The sequence below is a fragment of the Schistocerca serialis genome, chromosome 2 (assembly GCF_023864345.2).
Source record: "Schistocerca serialis cubense isolate TAMUIC-IGC-003099 chromosome 2, iqSchSeri2.2, whole genome shotgun sequence".
Classification (NCBI taxonomy): domain Eukaryota; kingdom Metazoa; phylum Arthropoda; class Insecta; order Orthoptera; family Acrididae; genus Schistocerca; species Schistocerca serialis.
Genome location: NC_064639.1, coordinates 327,748,492 through 327,767,434, shown reverse-complemented (window position 1 = coordinate 327,767,434; position 18,943 = coordinate 327,748,492). Strand labels below are relative to the sequence as shown.

The following is an 18,943-nucleotide window of genomic DNA, read 5'->3' as shown; positions in this document are numbered from 1 at the left end:
TTGCTGCTAATGACAGTATGGAACCGAGGAATACAAACTTTAACCATCAGTATATATGTGACTGTAAAAGTAAGATGACTGGTAAATCCTATAATTAACTGGTGAAACCTAAAACTTACCATAACGGTGTGGTAAAAGACCGAAATTTCTTATTATATGCATGGATTTCCAAGTTTTACCAAGAGACCTTGGTAAATCATAGGATGTACCCATACCAACTAATAAAACCGTATTCATTAAAAAAAATCAAATTAGAAATTTATTGAAATAGTTTGTATTTATTGCAAATTTATGTATTTTAAACATTCTTGCACTCCAATGTGATTATAACGAGCAATAGTCCATATTAGTGAAAAATGTTGTAAAAAATGTTACCTCGTGAACTTTGATTTTTTTTACAACAAGGCTGTCTTTTGTGGCATTTCGAATTACATAGTATGGAAGACGATTTACACAAGCATTTTTTAGTTGAACACATTTTTAAGCAATTGCACTTTTTGAACCCTTGTCCTCCAACAAAAGATTGTTTGGCAACCACTTCTCGTAGACCAATTTCTTCTCTTGCTGCTTCTGCGAAGTTGATAAAATTTTCCTTGCACAATGTAAATTGGTTCCTAGTGTACAATGACTTCAGTTTACCACCTTCGATACCAAGTTGATAAAATTCGTCATCCTGAATATTGGTCGCTACTGCCATTATAGATGTTGCATAAATTTTTGCACTGTCTACATCCAGTACTTTAATTCTCACATTCTGTCCAACTGAAGATTTTGAAATTTTGTTGCATGAGCCCGTTTTCATTTTCTTTGCCTGCAACTGAAGACGTTCTTTGGCAGCTTCTCGGATCCGTTTAACTTTATTAACACTGCTGGAAGTTGTCAGCGTCTCGTCACAACCATCAGCTGGTGCCGGTGTCTCGTTTTTAACTGTCGTCAAATCCTGTGTCTCTGGTGCTTCCTCACCTGCTGCAGCCGCTCTTTCTACCTCCGTTCCTTCTGCTCCAGTACTTGATTGACTGGCATCAATTCCTTGGCCGCCATTTTCAATTTCCTGTGAGTCTGTGGAAGTGGTTTTCAACATTGTTTCCAAGTCTTCTTCAGTGTTTACACTTTTTATCAAATCACGTGGAACAACTGAGGTCGCAATGCCCATTTGGAACCCCAAACAGGACTTCATATGGTGAGCATCTGATTCCTTCAGAATAAGCCGTATTTTTCATTGCTTGCACAAACCTCAGCCCTTCAGACTATTTTGAAGTTTCATTTGCTTCCATCCAAGTTGAAAACATATAATCGATATCTTGATTTGCTCTTTCGACTGATCCCTGAGACTGACTGCCTCGGCTTCCCTTGGGCTATCTTTATATCACTCAACAACCCACATAAACTTTGAATGACTTGGTTACAAAACTCTCTACCATTATCAGAATGAAGGATACTTGGGGCAACAAAGGTGGTAAAAATGTCAAATAGGTGATATGCTACTTCATCATCGCTTTTCAAAGCTAGTGCGTGGAGGAAAACAAAGTTTGTCAAATTATCTTGGTATGCAAGTATGAACGTCGAATTATTGTCTGGGTTTGCCTGCATGTCGATTAAAATTTGGCATCGAGAATTCATTTCACTGTGTATGATAGGTTTAACTACAACACCTTTTTTCAATGTTTTTTGCTTTTTCTGACACGGTTGACATAATCTCAAATAAGTAACGATTGACTCAACATTCTTGTACTTACGATTCAGTTCCACAATCATCTGTGTTCGGCCGCCATGGCCTATAGCAATGTGGGTCTCATGTAGTACGTTAAACAGTTATCAAAACGAACGTAGTAACGAATTTCTTCTTTTCCAGCAGACACTGGTGCTATGAGTTTCTCTTCACCTCCGATTTCGAGAGCATCATATCGCCTTAAACGTCTGTAGTGAACCTTTGCAAAGGTCCCGAGTTCGAGTCTCGGTCGGGCACACAGTTTTAATCTGCCAGGAAGTTTCATATCAGCGCACACTCCGCTGCAGAGTGAAAATCTCATTCTGGATACATAAAAATTGTTTTCCTTCTTATTCACTGAGTCACTTAAAAGTTCGTAAAATCTTTTACGCATAACGTCACTCATTCTGGTGCAATGCTGCAGAAGAAACACCATTAAAACGAGTCGCAAAGATGATCGTATGCACGGTGCTCGACACTGACTGAAACTACGCAGAGGTAAGCGGACTGAAGACTCATAATTGCCAACAAGGAAACTTACCCGAACACAAAAATGGAAACAATGAAACTTGTCTGAACCTGCACGACGGAAGCGGGAGTCTTCGATCCAGCTTTTACCAGTTTGCATTGGTAAATCCAAAGATTTACCAATGTCTCTTGGTAAAACTTCGAAATCTATGTATATAATGAGAAATTTCGGACTTTTACCACACCGCGACGGTAAATTTTAGGTTGCACCAGTTAATTCCAGGATTTACCAATTATCTTACTTTAACAGCAACATATAGACCATAGCTTATTTGTAATTGTTAATGTGCCTACAAATAACAAAAACAAATGCCAGTAACTTTTGTTAAGATTGGAAGTTATTGTGGTTCAGACAGTGATTCATGTATAACATATAATGTCAAATATATCTGTAAACAAGAAATGAAGTTTGTTCGGTCACAGGTACTAGATATTGACTCGATCAATGAAGAACAGATAACCTCAGTTCCGTCTGCACCGGATTTAGGTTTAAGGTGGATGAAACTGAAGGTATTGTGCTCAGCTAAATTTGAAGCTGTATCCATCCTAGTCTCAGTCATTATATTTATAATTTTGATTATGGATCACACGGTTTAAGTTATGTAGCATATTATGTTTATTTTCTTTTATGAGGCTTAAAAAAGCACTTAAGAAAAACTTTACATCACTGTATTTACCTGACAGTTGTGGTGGATCTGTTGGACAGTCAGTTTATCCTCAAACCCTTGCTAGCTTTAACCACCTACAATTTTTTCGATTACATGCTATGCATTTTAGAAAATGTATTGCACTAATTGGTATTTAATGCTTTCCTAGAAGCTCCTATGGTCACTACCATAAATACCACAGAAGTTAAAAAACGATCATGATAATCATATTTGAATCTGAAAATCGGTCAAAGCATACCCAGATTATAGTACTAAATGACCACCATAAAGAAATTAAAAATGCAAATTTCCTTAATTGTTATTGACTTTTACTTACAACATACTTTTTAAAGAGATACTGATGTGCACGTAAAGTCCTAAAAGCCCTCCGTCTTCAGGCCACAAGTGGCCCATCGAGACCATCCGACCGCCGTGTCATCTTCAGGTGAGAATGCGGATAGGAGGGGCGTGTGGTCAGCACACCGCTCTCCCGGTCGTTAAGATGGTTTTCTTTGACCGGAGCCGCTTCTATTCGGTCGAATAGCTCCTCAATTGGCATCACGAGGCTGAGTGCACCACGAAAAATGGCAACAGCGCATGGCGGCCTGGATGGTCACCCAGCCAGTGCTTAACTTCGGTGATCTCACGGGAACCGGTGTATCCACTGCGGCAAGGCCGTTGCCCACGTAAAGTCCTAAACCTGAAAATGTTGAATATCACATTCACTGTGAAAAGTGACATTTACTACTAGGTCCTAAATTTTTGGTTTAACTTTAACTGAATAATTTCAAACATTTGTGGAATCTGATAGAAGAATTCATAATAAGCAATGAATATTTTTTTTGAAAAGGTAGACATAAACTACCCCCATTTCCGGCCCCCCTCCCCCATCCCCCATGTACTGCGAGAGTTAAGGAGAGTTAAGGATATGGCAATTCGGCTGGGGGTCTATTCACATTGTCGGAGCTGCTACAGTGTTATACGCTTTTTAGTAGCTTTAGTGAAGAGGAAGGATGGCGTTGTACACTAAAGCGTCACAGAAACTGTTGTAGGCATGAGTATTCAAATACAGAGATACGTAAACAGGCAGAATACGGCGCTGCGGCCGGCAACACCTATCTAAGGCAATAAGTGTCTGGCGTAGTTGTTACATCGCTTACTGCTGCTACAATGGGGGGGTTATCAAGATTTAAGTGAGTTTGAACGTGGTGTTGTAGTCGGCGCACGAGCAACTGGACGCAGCATCATCGAGGTTACGATGAAGTGGGGATTTTTCCATACGACCATTTCACGAGAATATCTTGAATATCAGGAATCCGGTAAAACATCAAATCTCCGACGTCGCTGCGGCCGGAAAAAGATCCTGCCAGAACGGGGCAGACGACGACTGAAGAGAATCGTTCAACGTGACAGAAGTGTAACCCCTCGGCAAGTTGCTGCAGATTTCAATGCAGGGCCATCAACAAGTGTCAGTGAGCCAACCATTCAACAGAACTTCATCGATATGGGCTTCCGTATCCTAAGGCCCACTTGTGTACTCTTTGTAACTGCAAGAAACAAAGTTTTACGCCTCGCCTGGGCCCGTCAACACCTACATTGGACTGTTGATGACTGGACACACGTTGCCTGGTCGGATGAGTCTCGTTTCAAATTGTATTGATCGGAGCATGGACGTGTACGGGTATGGAGACAATCTCATGAATCCAATGACCCTGCACGTCAGAGAGGACTGTTCAACCTGGTGGAGGCTCTATAATGGTGTGAGGCGTGTGCAGTTGGAGTGATATGGGACCTCCGATACGTCTAGATACGCCTCTGACAGGTTACATGTACATAAGTATTCTGTCTGATCACCTACATGCGTTCATGTCCATTGTGTGTTCCGATGGACTTGGGCAATCCCAGCAGGAGGACAATGCGGCACCCCACACGTCCAGGATTACTACAGAGTGGCTCCAGCAACACTCTTCTGAGTTTAAACACTTACGCTGGCCACCAAACTTCCCAGAGGTGAACATTATCGAGTGTAACTGCGATGCCTTGCAATGTGCTGTTCAGAAGAGAGCTCCACCCTCTTGTACTCTTACTGATTTATGGACTGCCGGGCAGGATTCATCGTGTCAGTTTCCTCCAGCACTACTTCAGACATTAGTCGAGTCCATGCCACGTCGTGTTGCCGCTTTTCTGTGTGCTCGCGACGGCCCTACACGATATTAGGAAATTGTACCAGTTTCTTTGGCTCTTCAGTGTAGGTTAGCGCTGTCCAGCAGTCTCGGAGAGAACTCACGTTGTTCCAGCAGCGACTCTGCTCTGTTGGCAGGTTGGGCGGCGTGGGACCCTTGGCTCGCGTATACCTGGCGGAGATCCTGCCCGCTCGCTTGCGCGGCTGCGTCCTGGTGCTGCTAAACGCCTGTTGGGTGGCCGCCTACCTCGCTTCTCTTCGTAAGTGCAACACATTCTTCCCCTTCTTTCTCCACTTTTCGTGTTCAAATTCAAAGGTTTGTAGACACTTCTTGAAAAAATTGTACCAAAAAACTGTTCAAATGTTTGTGAAATGTTATGGCATTTAACTGCTAAGGTCATCAGTCCCTAAGCTTACACACTACTTAACCTAAACTATCCTAGGGACAAACACACACACCCATGCTCGAGGGAGGACTCGAACCTCCGCCGTGACCAGCGACACAAAAAAATTGTACCAACTACGGGAGGCGTTCAATAAGTAAAACAACACATTTTTTCTCGGCCGGTTTCGCTTGAAAAAATACGGAATTTTTTTGTGCGGCATCATGGAGTATTCCCGCTTCAGCCCCTGTAGTTTCATGAAGTTTCGATAGGTGGCGGCCACTGTACGTAGCCTTCAAAACGGTGTCTGCAACGGAGGGGCGTTCCTGGCAGAGAGCTGTCATTCAGTTTCTTTTGCCGGAAAGCCAGAGAATCTCCGTTATTCATAGGCACTTGCAGACAGTCTGCGGAGATCTGGCAGTAAACAAAAGCACGACGGGTCATTGGGAGAGGCGTTTGTCGTCATCGCAACAAGCCGTGACTGGTGCGATGTTGGAACGTGCGGACGCTCTCATTCGAGGTGATCGACGGATCGCAAACTAACACCTCGCTGCTCAGCTGGACGTCTTATAGGAAGAGCTCCCACACTCATCCACCAGTTGGAGTACTGAAAAGGGTGCACCTTCTGGGTTCCTCGCCGCTTAATAGAAGACAATAGAACAGCGAAAGACCATCTGTGCGGAATGCTTGCGAGTTACGAGGCTGGTCGTGACAATTTTTAGTGGAACATGGTCACAGGTAACAAAACATGGGTTGATTACTTCGAACTGGAAATAAAATGGCAATCCATGGAGTGGCGCCACTCCTCTCCTCCGAAGAAAAAGTTCAAAGAGACACGGTCAGCCAGTAAAGTCATGGTGATGTTCACTGAACTATTCTTCCTTGTCGACGCAACAGCCAGGATCCCACACATTGCGACTTCCATATGTTTGACCCAATGAAGGGCGCACTCCAAGGATGCAGTACGTAGATGATGGGATTAATAATGGGACAGACAGACAAATGGATAACAAATCAATGCCATAAGGGTTCCGTTTTTACCAATTGAGGAACAGAAGCTAAAAATTATTGAATTTGTTGTGTAATATAGAACTTGTATGATGCATAGTTACTTCAACAGCACCATGCATAGATGCACATTCGTGCCCACACACTTCGTAACAGCGATGATGTGCTTGGAGTCGTGTCGTCAAGTAGCAGGGCAGTTGAGGAAGGGAACAGGGAGGCATAAAACGAGCTATGCTTCTCCAAACAGGTAGACACGCGAGGACAGCTGACTTTATTGGACGTACAGTATCCTACTTCCTCGACATCACTCATCACATATAAACTACTGATTTGCCGGAGCAACAGGGAGAAAGTAAACAATATAGAGGTGAAGTTCTAAGGCTTTTCAGATAAATCCCTTGAAGTATTCCAGTATTTTCAATAATATCATAATTAACGTTTCTTTCCAGAGAGCCCGAATAGAAGATTTGGCTGATAAAAAGAATGGCGTAATTACGAGGGGCATTCAACAAGTAATGCAACATATTTTTTTTTCTGAAAGCAGATTGATTTTATTCAGGGCTCCAATATGCCACATTATTCCCTACTCTTTTTGCTACAAAACCCTCTTTTTCAACATAATCTCCGATCAATGCGACGGCCTTAGCCACCTTACTGGGAGGGGCTGTATGCCTGCATGGTACCGCTCCACTCGTTGACGTCGGACGCAACGTCTTGCTTGCTGCCCTTTTCCTCAGAAACGGGTAAACGTATCAAGTAGAAAATTATGTCACAGACTATGGCGGTCACTTGGTGTTATAAAAAATCAAAGCTTTTTAGTCAATGTAGTCAAAAGATACGGCCACTTATGTCACACGTTTTGATACTCGAAATCTCGTTTATCAGAACGTATAGGGTACTTCCTGCTGATCTAGGATCATGAAATTTGGCAAGAAGCGATATTTCACAGCACAAGTAAGGGAGAAATCCGAAAATCATTCATCTGCAATTATATCACATGAAAAAATATTCTATTGTCATTGGTTATCCGACTGTCAGTCTGTACCTCTGTTAAGAACCGTTTTTCTCAAGAATTACAATAACAGATGCGAAATTACACAACAAATTTAAACTTGAAACTCAAAATATTTTCAAGAGTATTGGAATTCCTAGGACCGATATCTTGACAGTATCGATATCGATAACACGCAAACATCGTCGAGATTCTCGATTCCTGTGCTGGATGATCTATCTATATACATAATAAAGTTTGTTCGAAACCCTCAGAGGGCCTGTCCCACTCACACTTAACCGATTTTAAGACTATTTGTACTCATTGATGTTAAAAAGAAGTTCCATTCCCCCTTCACGCTCACAGACGTTTTTTTTTTTCCTAAAGTAGCATATGTTGTTCCTCAGGGTCCAACATGTCTGGATTCATTCTTGTGGCTGGCTCTGAGCACTATGGTACTTAACAACTGTGGTCATCAGTCCCCTAGAACTTAGAACTACTTAAACCTAACTAACCTAAGGACATCACACTTATCCATGCCCGAGGCAGGATTCGAACCTGCGACCGTAGGATTCATTCATTTTTGTCTGGAGGTCGTTAATATGGAATAATACTGGGCTTTTGATAGTTATATCTCACCGACGAACGATGCAGGAACTTACTGTGTTATTATGTGCATCACTCTGCCTATTGCATCTTGCGAGCACCGCAAGACTCTGTCGCTCCCTGAGTGTTTCAGAATAGTTTGAGAACATTCAGCGGATGTGGGAAAGTCTGTGTGGCTCCCCTGGTCACCACAAATTAATCCATGTGAGAACATGTGACGCACCATTTAGCGAGAGCCCGCCCTTGACCCAGTTCCAAACAATCTCCAAAATTTGTGGCCTGTGGTTGCGCGGTGATGGACCAAGATTGCACCCTCGGCGTTTCCAGTGTTCACCATGCGTTGCCACCAGTATCAGAGCGACAAGGGATGTGTGTCTCTCCGATGTTATAGTTCGATTGCAGTTATTGAATACGTAGTTGTCGCAGAAAGCCATGTTGCTTTTATCCTGGAGCAGGAAGACAAGTATAAATTAACTGCACTGGTACTGATATCACGTACGTAGTACAAAAGCGCCTTTCTATCTTTTATGGGCCTGTAATTGACATCTGACGCTTTGTTACACAACGTTTTTATTTTTGTTGCAGTTCGATTTCATATTATTAATGAAATAACCTGTGATATGCAGTGTCCATTCTTGAATACTGAATCTCATTGTTCTTATTTTGAAAGTGTGTCTTAATCTGTCCTCTACGACCGAAGGGATGGTTTCTGGAGCATGTCAATAATGTGTCTGTTTCATCCATACAATGGTGGTGAACCTGTTTAAGTGCATCTACATCTACGTACAATACATACCCTACTACTAGTCATTTCCTTTCCTGTTCCCCTCCCGAACAGAGCTAGGGAAAAACGACTGTCTGTAAACTCCAGTACGAGCTCTAACTTCTCTCATCTTACGCATAATGTACGTTGGGGGCAGTAGAATCGTTCATAGTTCTACAGTCGACTTCAAATGCCGACTTTGTCAGTGCCTCGCGAAAGGGGCATCGTCTTCCCTCTAGCAAAACATTTGAGTTTTCGAAGCGTCTCCGTAATACATGAGTGCTGATCGAACCTACTGGTAACAAATCTAGCAGCATGCCTCTGAACTGCTTTGATGCCTTCCCTTAATTCGACCTGCTGGGCACCCTAAACACTCGAGCAGTTCTCAAGAGTGGGTCGAAGTAGTGTTCTGTACGAGTCTTGTATACAGATAAGCTAAAATTTCCACAGAAAACCTAAATTAATTTACATTGTGAAATTTTGAGTCCACTCCACACGACTGAGCACCGCACTACCTTTTTGTAGACTTGCCGTCCAGTGCTATTGACTTACGCTCTGACTCGGACATTGAATGTGCCAGTTGCTGGGCCCTTATACTCGGTAAATTTACGATTTGGCGCTTAAACAATAGAATAAAAAAATTATTTCAGAAGGGTGAAGTGGTGGACTGGACTGATTCACGCACACAGGTTGTACCTTATTCTGTGCATTTATTCGTAAGCAACACTATTGACAAAACTCACAAAACAATCCTTTTATTATCAAATACGTTAACGCACTACTTCAATAAGAACAGTCTTCAAATTTTACTTAGGTTGAGGGAATATAGTTTTTCTATAAAATTTCGCAGTTCTTTTAAAGGGAAAAAATGAAGTTAAAAATGGCGCATTAATAAAATACTAGTATTTTCTAATCTAGAGAACAAACAGTATGATCGAAACAGAAAATATAAATTAATCTTAATGTATCTACTATTTTCGCAAAGAGTAACAAATTAAACTGTGTCTTACTATTTCTTCACTAAACGAAAAATTTATTTAATCTTAATCTTCTTGAGCCAGCGGAACACTTTTCATGAAGGTTTTATCAAAGGTGCTGGTAAGTTCCTATGGGACCAAACTGCTGACGTTATCGGTCCTTGGCTTACACACTACATAATCTAGCTTAAACTAACTTACGCTAAGGACCACACACATACCCATGCCCGACGGAGGACTCGAATCTCCGACGGGGGAAACCGTGCGAACCGTGTCAAGACGCCCTAAACCGCTCGGCTACCCCGCGCGGCATGGCTTTATAAAGGGACAAGGCATAAGTAACTATCACAGAACAACAACAAATATCCGATGGCTTGCCCTCGTGTGGCGAACCCGTTTAGTTACAGTCAAACTGCGTACAATAGTCAGTTTTAAAGAGGCGATGCGACACTTTCAGGTGGAGAACGCCTGGTAACTAATTAAGACATTTGACGATGGAACACTAATACAGCTGGAGCCGGCTTCTGCATCCAAAGTATAGAGGAATTTACAGGCCTCCCCCAAATTAAGAGCGCAACACGGCACAGGAGAGTATTTCACACTGCATCAAACATTCCACGTCGGCCACGTCGCCTTAACAACAGCAATTATCCGTCCGCACACTTACACTCAAACTTTCAGATATCAGACAGTCGGATCGTTACCGAATGTAGTTTATCGACAGAGTATCAACCAAAATTCAAATATAGTTTGTGCTATGGGCTGTCATCCAGGAGAATTTGTGCAAACAGTAACTGACGTACGAAGCGCGGGAAAAGCATAACTGTGAGCATATGCCGTGTAGAGCTCCGTTGGGGAAGACTGTAGAGCATTAGTGTGTCATACAAGGATTCTGAGTTCGAGCCCTTCTCATGCCAGTTTCTCCACTATAGCACATTTGAAACTGCCATATGGGACGACATGTTACTGACATGTAAAATGGCTGTTCGTAGTTTACAGTAATGTTTTATTAGCAGTCCACTTTCGCTTTGTTTATGTGAAAGTAACAAACATATGGAGTACATATGTAGTTCCACAGAATAAACCTAAACAATCAGTACAGAAGAATAAAGAGACAGTTGCATCACATGTGCAGAAGTATTAATAATAATAATAATAATCGCACACGTGATACAATTATTTCTTTCTTATTCTGTTCCAATTGTTTATTTACTCTGTAAAACTATAAATGTACTCTATGGGTTTGATACTTTCAAATAAATAAACGTAAAGTGGACTTCCAATAAAACATTGCTATAAACAATGAACAATCCTTTTACTTGTCAGGAACGTGTTGTTCCGTATAACAGTTTCACATATATTACGGTACAAAGGCTCGAACTCAGGACCCTTGCTGCGCGGAGTGGCTGCGCGGTTAGAGGCGCCATGTCTCGGATTGCGCGGCCCCTCCCGCTGGAGTTTCGAGTCCTCCCTCGGACATGTGTGTGTGTTGTCCTTAGTATAAGTTAGTTTAAGTAGTGTGTAAGTCTAGGGACCGATGACAGCTGTTTGGTCCCATAGGAATTCACACACATATCGGGACCCTTATTACGGCAAACTAAGGGCTCTACCGCCTTCTCCACGGTAGCTCTGTACGCAGTTAGACTTATTTCACATCTACCCGGAAACTGGCACCGGCGAGCCGGTTGTGTGGGTGAGGGGCTGTTTCACACCTGGCAGACAGACGACATGGACGGCTAAACGACAGCCGACAGCCGGGCCGAGGCTGTGGGATGCCGCCGGCCCCCACTATGTCGGCCCGTTGTCGTTGTGCAGAAATTCCCCCACGTACACATTAACTTCTTGATATACTTGCAAGTCCAGTTATGGACAGCCGGCCGGAGTGGCCGAGCGGTTCTAGGCGCTTCAGACCGGAACCGCGAGACAGCTACGGTCGCAGGATCGAATCCTGCCACGGGCATGGACGTGTGTGTCGTCCTTTGGTTAGTTAACAATTTGAACCATTTGATGTTGTTATCCTGATGGAACTCATTTCACAAGATGTGAAATGGGGGCGCGAATTATCGTCCATGAAGACAAATGAATGGCCAATATGCTGCCGATATTGTTGCACTGACGGTCGGAGTATGGCACTGACGTATCGTACATTCGTTACGGCGCCTTCCATGACCACCAGCGGCGTATGTCGGCCCCACATAATGCCACCCCAAAACAGCAGGGAATATCCACCTTGCTGCACTCGCTGGACAGTTTGTCTAAGACGTTCAGCCTGCCCGGGTGCCTCCAAACAAGTCTCCGACGGTTGTGTGGTTGAAGGTATATGCGACATTCATCGTTGAAGAGAATGTGATGTCAGTCCTGAGCGGTCCATTCGGCAAGTTGTTAGGCCCATCTGTACCGCACTGCATGGTGTCTTGGTTGCAAAGATGGACCTCGCCATGGTCGTTGGTAGTGAAGTTGCTCGTCGTGCAGCCTACTGTGCACTGTTTGAGTCGTAACACGACGTCCAGTGGCTGCGTGCAAAGCATAATTCAACATGGTGGCGTCGCCGTCAGGGTTCCTCCGAGCCATAATCCGAAGGTAGCGGTCATCCACTGCAGTAGTAGCGCTTGGGCGGCTTGAGAGAGGCATATCATCGACAGTTCCTGCCCCTGTGTATCTCCTCCATGTCCGAACAACATCGCTTTGGTTCATTCCGAGACGCCTGGACACTTCCCTCGTTGAGAGCCCTTCCTTGCACAAATTAACAATGCGGATGCGGTCGAATCGCGGTATTGACCGTCTAGGCATGGTTGAACTACAGACAACACGAGCCGCGTACCTCCTTCCTGGTGGAAAGACTGGAACTGATCGGCAGTGGGACCCCCTCCGTCTAATAGGCGCTGCTCATGCATGGTTGTTTACATCGTTGGGCGGGTTTGGTGGCATCTCTGATCAGTCAAAGGGACTGTGTCTGTGATACAATATCTAGAGTCAACGTCTATCTCCAGGAGTTCTGACATCCGGGGTGATGCAAAACTTTTTTTATGTGTTTGCTTCCCCTACCGTGCCGTGTCATTCAGTCTCGCGGTGGGCAGTCGTCATAACGTTTTGCCTCATACGTGTAGTTTCAAGGGGTTAGGAGCCCTTTATTCACATTGTAAGGTACCAAGCCGTTAGACTAGGCGCAAATTGAGACGCGTATAGCACGTGCGACGTGACACGACACTACAGCGCGACACACACGTGCAGCACGAGCCGCACGGGTGCAGCCCATATTGCGACGCGTACACCATATTTCGCACGCGCAGACTGGCGACGCTCTGCGCTTACAGAACTGAAGCGCGCGCAACCTGTTATCTTCCTCAAACGATTTTACAGAAACTATTCACTGAAAATATTTCATTTTTGCCTTACTTGTAGCGTTATACGTCAGCTTCGTGGCGAAGTGCCCATGATATCGCTAATGACCATTCTTATTGTGATGTACACATTTTAGTAAGACACTACGCAAAACTCAAAAAGTTTGCAACGAAAATTAGGGGTCGCTATGATTTTGAGTTTGGTGCGTATTACACCATATGTTGCTGCGTACGAAATTAGCTAACATGTTGAATTTTTGTTTAGACTTGGGAGGAGGTCTCTATCTGCCTCCGACCTTGAGAAAATGGATCCCATGTAGCGCACTTACTTCCGATCTCACGCCCGCGGGAATGAAACACTCGCAACATCTTTCACATCTCCTAAACCGGTCGAGGCATCGAAACGAAAGTTTGGCAAATAATAGCACACAAGGAAGAGAGTATTTTGCCAGTTCTTAAACACACAGAACTTTCTTATCTACATATCAGTATTTATCTATATATCAGTACTTATACTTCCCTTTTTATTTATTTCACTCCAGTGACTGTAATTTTTTAAGAGTTATCGTCAGCTAGCGAAACAAGAGCTTATTAGTATGAAAATAAACATGAAATTTCTTCTTTTATGTTATTGCAAACCGACACGATGAAGTTTTTCTGAAGCTATTGAGCTCTGTGATTGTCAGTTACTTGTTTAATGAGGCACTCCGTTTCGGAATTCTGTCTCAATAGCTGCTGTGAGATGAGTTTGGCAAATTACACTGTGACAAAGAAAGTACAATTAAACCAATCACCAACAGAAATGTGGCCGTAACTCACAAACGTTGATGCTTCTTCGAATGAGGAAAGGTTAACAACTCACACAAAAATAGATTGCCAACTCTGTTGGAATTTTGGTGGAATCCCCATAACCCAACGTATTTTTAACACTGAGCGACTGGAATGGAAACTTCATAAAGGAATTTAATCCTTCTCTTGATCTGAGCAGTATTAAAATAATGACGAGCTTTCCTTCAGGCGGAATGATAGGCACAGGCCAGATACTCACCTACGGTTTGCCAAACTGACAATGTGTGATCGCGAATAAAATAGTTGTTATTGAGAAAAATAAACGATTTATCTGTCACACAACACAATTGTCAGTGTATTGTCAGCAGTGGAAGATAATGCGCGCGACAGGAATGCACAAGCTAGCCATGTGTGCCTTGTGAGTTGGAGTTCGCAAAACAGTGTCACGAAAGTAGATCTGCCTTTGTCAGCAGTACATTTCAACAAATTAAATATATCTAATCATAACACTCTTTTAGGATATTCCTACTTTCGTAATAATACCGACCATTTTCTTCATTTGTGTAGCCTGTTGTATAATTAGTTTATTAATGCTGATAATGTGCATGCAACAATTGAAATGCTTTTTCTCATCACGGCGAACCAATTAAAACATTGTTATTTGTGACTGCTTTTCGACTGTTTCTAGCTTGCAGTGGAAATGTGATATTCACATGCGTGTAGTACAGTGTGTCGTATTGTATTATTACATTCATATCCAATCCAGAGAGACTTCTATACTTCAGATCTTGGACGCTTTTTACCAGGAGCACAAAGGGATCACACCTGTGGAGATTAACCTTTTCTAAATCTTTGTAACAGATCGTAGAGATACGCCAGCATACTAGGCACCGAAGAGATAACCTTGTTTTACTTTCCTGCCTTGCTTCTTAATCACGTGATTTTATAATATTGCTTGCTTCCTTATTCACTACCCTCTGTCCCTTCTTGCGATCTGAAAACATCGCGGAGGCATATGATGCAATTCCAGCCGCCAATGGCTCATCAGTTACTGAAGTATGCATTTTTCTTGACAGAAGAAAAATAAAACAAAACAAAACTATACAGATATAAATAACAGAAAAGTATAATGTACTAACGAAGAAAGCTGAAGCGTTTAAATGGGGATAAACGAAACACTATCCAAAGGCAATAAAATTTAGTACACAGTGAGCATATGGCTGGGCTACTTTTCCGCTCCCTGCCTCAAATTTCCGACGGTGCTAGCGAGGCACGCGCGACGCGCGGCGCGAGAAACTGTGCCTCAACAACAACGCCGCGCGACCTGACGCAGGCGCGTGTCGCGTCCCAGTCGCGTCGCGTCGCAATTTGCGCGGTCCCATTTGAACCTGTGAAGTCACAAAAATGCGCGCTGCGCTGCGTCGCGCCACACGCGCGATACGCGTCTCCATTTGCGCCTAGCCTTAGGTAGTATAATTTCGGTAGTTGCGACTCGCAACCTATTTTTTTCTCCTTCAGTATTTGTGTTTTTCACTTTTATTATTTGTTTTGGAGTTATTTCCTGGTTAAAAATTGCGATCACATTTGTCTTAACAGAAAAAAAACATTGCTTACTGTAGTTGTCCAGTGTCAGTCCTATTGTCGATAAAGCGTACATGTTGGCACGGCAGATGCGTGGTGGGAGCTGAGTCCGCTGGGTGGGGCGCGTCCGCAGAAGCTGGAGGTGGGTACGCTGCGGCTCTGGTCGTGGCGAACTGGAATGGTGCTGACAAGCTTCGCGTGCCTGCTGTCCGCCTGCACCACGGGCGTGCTGCGCAACACGGCCAGGCACCTGCTCTCCAGAGGCCGTCAGGGGGAAGCACACGTCGTGCTGCGCCGCATGTTCGCTATCAACCATAACAAGCTCGAGGCTGACTACCAGGTGAGTTACCCACCATCCCTCCTCTGCTTGCTGAATAAAGTGCATGTATAGCACCAGACCTGCATGCTGCACTACTTGGCACCTGCTCCGCAGAGGCCGTCAGGGGAAAGCAAACGTAATCCTGCGCCGCATTTTCGCTATCAACCACAACAAGCTTGAGGCTGAGTACCAGATGTGTTCCCACCATCCCTCCTCCGCTTGCTGAACAAAGTGCATGTATAGCACCAGACCTGCATGCTGCACTACAATTCTTGGCACCTCCTCTGCAGAGGCCGTCAGGGGGAAGCACACATCGTCCTGCACCACATGTTCGCTATCAACCATAACAAGCTCATGGCTGCCTACCAGGTGTGTTATCCACCATCCCTCCTCCACTTGCTGAACAAAGTGCACGTATAGCACCAGACCTGCATGCTGCACTACAAGTCTTGGGACCTGCTCTCCAGAGGCTGTCAGGGGGAAGCACACGTCATCCTGCGCCACATGTTCACTATCAACCATAACAAGCTTGAGGCTGACTACCAGGTGTGTCCCCACCCTCCCTCCTCCGTTTGCTGAACAAAGTGCACGTTTAGCACCAGACCTCCATGCTGCACTACAAGTCTTGGCACCTGCTCTGCAGAGGCCGTCAGGGGGAAGCACACGTCGTCCTGCACCACATGTTTGCTATCAACCATAAAAAGGTCGAGGCTGACTATCAGGTGTGTTCCCCACCACCCTCCTCTGCTTGCTGAACAAAGTGCACGTATAGCACCAGACCTGCATGCTGCACTACTTGGCACCTGCCCTCCTGAGGCCATCAAGGGGAAGCACACGTCGTCCTGTGCCACATGTTCGCTATCAACCATAACAAGCTTGAGGCTGACTACCATGTGTGTTACCCAGTATCCCTCCTCCGCTTGCTGAACAAAGCGCATGTATAGCACCAGACCTGCATGCTGCACTACTTGGCACCTGCTCTGCAGAGATGGTCAGGGGGAAGCACATGTCGCCTGCGCCACATGTTCGCTATCAACCATAACAAGCTCGAGGCTGACTACCAGTTGTGTTCCCCACCACCCTCCTCAGCTTGCTGAACAAAGTGCACGTATAGCACCAGACCTGCATGCTGCACTACTTGGCACCTGCTCTGCAGAGGCTGTCAGGGGGAACCACACATCGTCCTGGACCACATGTTTGCTATCAACCATAACAAGCTTGAGGCTGACTACCAGCTGTGTTATCCACCATCCCTCCTCCGCTTGCTGAACAAAGTGCATGTATAGCACCAGACCTGCATGCTGCACTACAAGTCTTGGCACCTACTCTCCAGAGGCCGTCAAGGGGGAAGCACATGTTGTCCTGCGCGACATGATCGCTATCAACCATAACAAGCTAAAGGCTGACTACCAGGTGTGTTACCCATCATCCCTACTCCGCTTGATGAACAAAGTGCACGTATAGCACCAGACCTGCATGCTCCACTACAAGTCTTGGCACCTGCTCTGCAGAGGCCGTCAGGGGGAAGCAGACATCGTCCTGCACCACATGTTCGCTATCAACCATAACAAGCTCATGGCTGCCTACCAGGTGTGTTATCCACCATCCCTCCTCCACTTGCTGAACAAAGTGCACGTATAGCACCAGACCTGCATGCTCCACTACAAGTCTTGGCACCTGCTCTGCAGAGGCCGTCAGGGGGAAGCACACATCGTCCTGCACCACATGTTCGCTATCAACCATAACAAGCTCATGGCTGCCTACCAGGTGTGTTATCCACCATCCCTCCTCCACTTGCTGAACAAAGTGCACGTATAGCACCAGACCTGCATGCTGCACTACAAGTCTTGGGACCTGCTCTGCAGAGGCCGTCAAGGGGAAGCACACGTCGTCCTGCGCCACATGTTTGCTATCAACCATAACAAGATCGAGGCTGACTACCAGGTGTGTTACCCACCATGCCTCCTCTGCTTGCTGAACAAAGTGCACGTATAGCACCAGACCTGCATGGTGCACTATTTGGCACCTGCTCTGCAGAGACCATCAGGGGGAAGCACACATCATCCTGCGCCACATGTTCGCTATCAACCATAACAAGCTTGAGGCTGACTACCAGGCGTGTTCCCCACCACCCTCCTCCGCTTGCTGAACAAAGTGCACATATAGCACCAGACCTGCATGCTGCACTACTTGACACCTGCTCTGCTGAGGTCGGCAGGGGGAAGCACACGTCGTTCTGCACGACATGTTCGCTATCAACCATAACAAGCTCGAGGCTGATTACCAGGTGTGCAGAGGCCACCTGGGGGAAACAAATGCCGCCCTGCACTAAATGTTCGCCACCAACCATAACTAGCCTGAGGGCGACAACAGGCCCCTCTTTCCCACTGGGCACTCTGGGGATGTGCCCCGCAATTGATTGGGACCCCCTACTTCCTGCCAGGGGCCATATTCTGTATCGTTGATACTGATCAGTGCAGTAGGCTTGCCTCAGTCATGATTCATTTTCGATTCTCTATCCGAAGTTACTATTCTGTAAGCTTCTGAGTAGAGATGAGGAAACTCGTTCATCCTTGGCCACTAGTTGACTGGTGATCGCTCTTTTTTGTGACCCATTTATTTTTACTCGTTCGCCCTTCAATTGTGCTTGGTATACGGTAATGACTTTTCTGGAGACTAGAAATATACTCTGAAGGAATCAGCATGGGTTTCGGAAAAGACGATCGTGTGAAACCCAGCTCGCGCTATTGGTCCATGAGACTCAGAGGGCCATAGACACGGGTTCCCAGGTAGATGCCGCGTTTCTTCACTTCCGCAAGGCGTTCGATACAGTTCCCCACAGTCGTTTAATGAACAATGTAAGAGCATATGGACTATCAGACCAAGTGTGTTATTGGATTGTAGAGTTCCGAGATAACAGAACGCAACATGTCATTCTCAATGGAGAGAAGACTTCCAAAGTAAGAGTGATTTCAGGTGTGCCGCAGGGGAGTGTCGTATTCACAATATACATAAATGACCCTGTGGATGACATCGGAAGTTCACTGAGGCTTTTTGCGGATAATGCTGTGGTATATCGAGAGGTTGTAACAGTGGAAAATTGTACTGAAACGCAGGAGG

At 45.0% G+C, this 18,943-nt stretch overlaps 1 protein-coding gene across 1 annotated transcript in view; it reads left to right on the top strand.

Moving 5' to 3' along the window:
* The window catches only part of LOC126455955 (synaptic vesicle glycoprotein 2C-like), a 124,962-nt gene extending 108,959 nt beyond the window's left edge, over positions 1-16,003 (top strand). The window contains exons 6-8 of the mRNA XM_050091712.1: positions 5,204-5,325; positions 15,594-15,844; positions 15,938-16,003. Coding sequence (XP_049947669.1) covers positions 5,204-5,325; positions 15,594-15,844; positions 15,938-16,003 — 439 coding nt within the window. The remainder of the gene's footprint in view (positions 1-5,203; positions 5,326-15,593; positions 15,845-15,937) is intronic.
* The last annotated feature ends 2,940 nt before the right edge of the window (positions 16,004-18,943 follow it).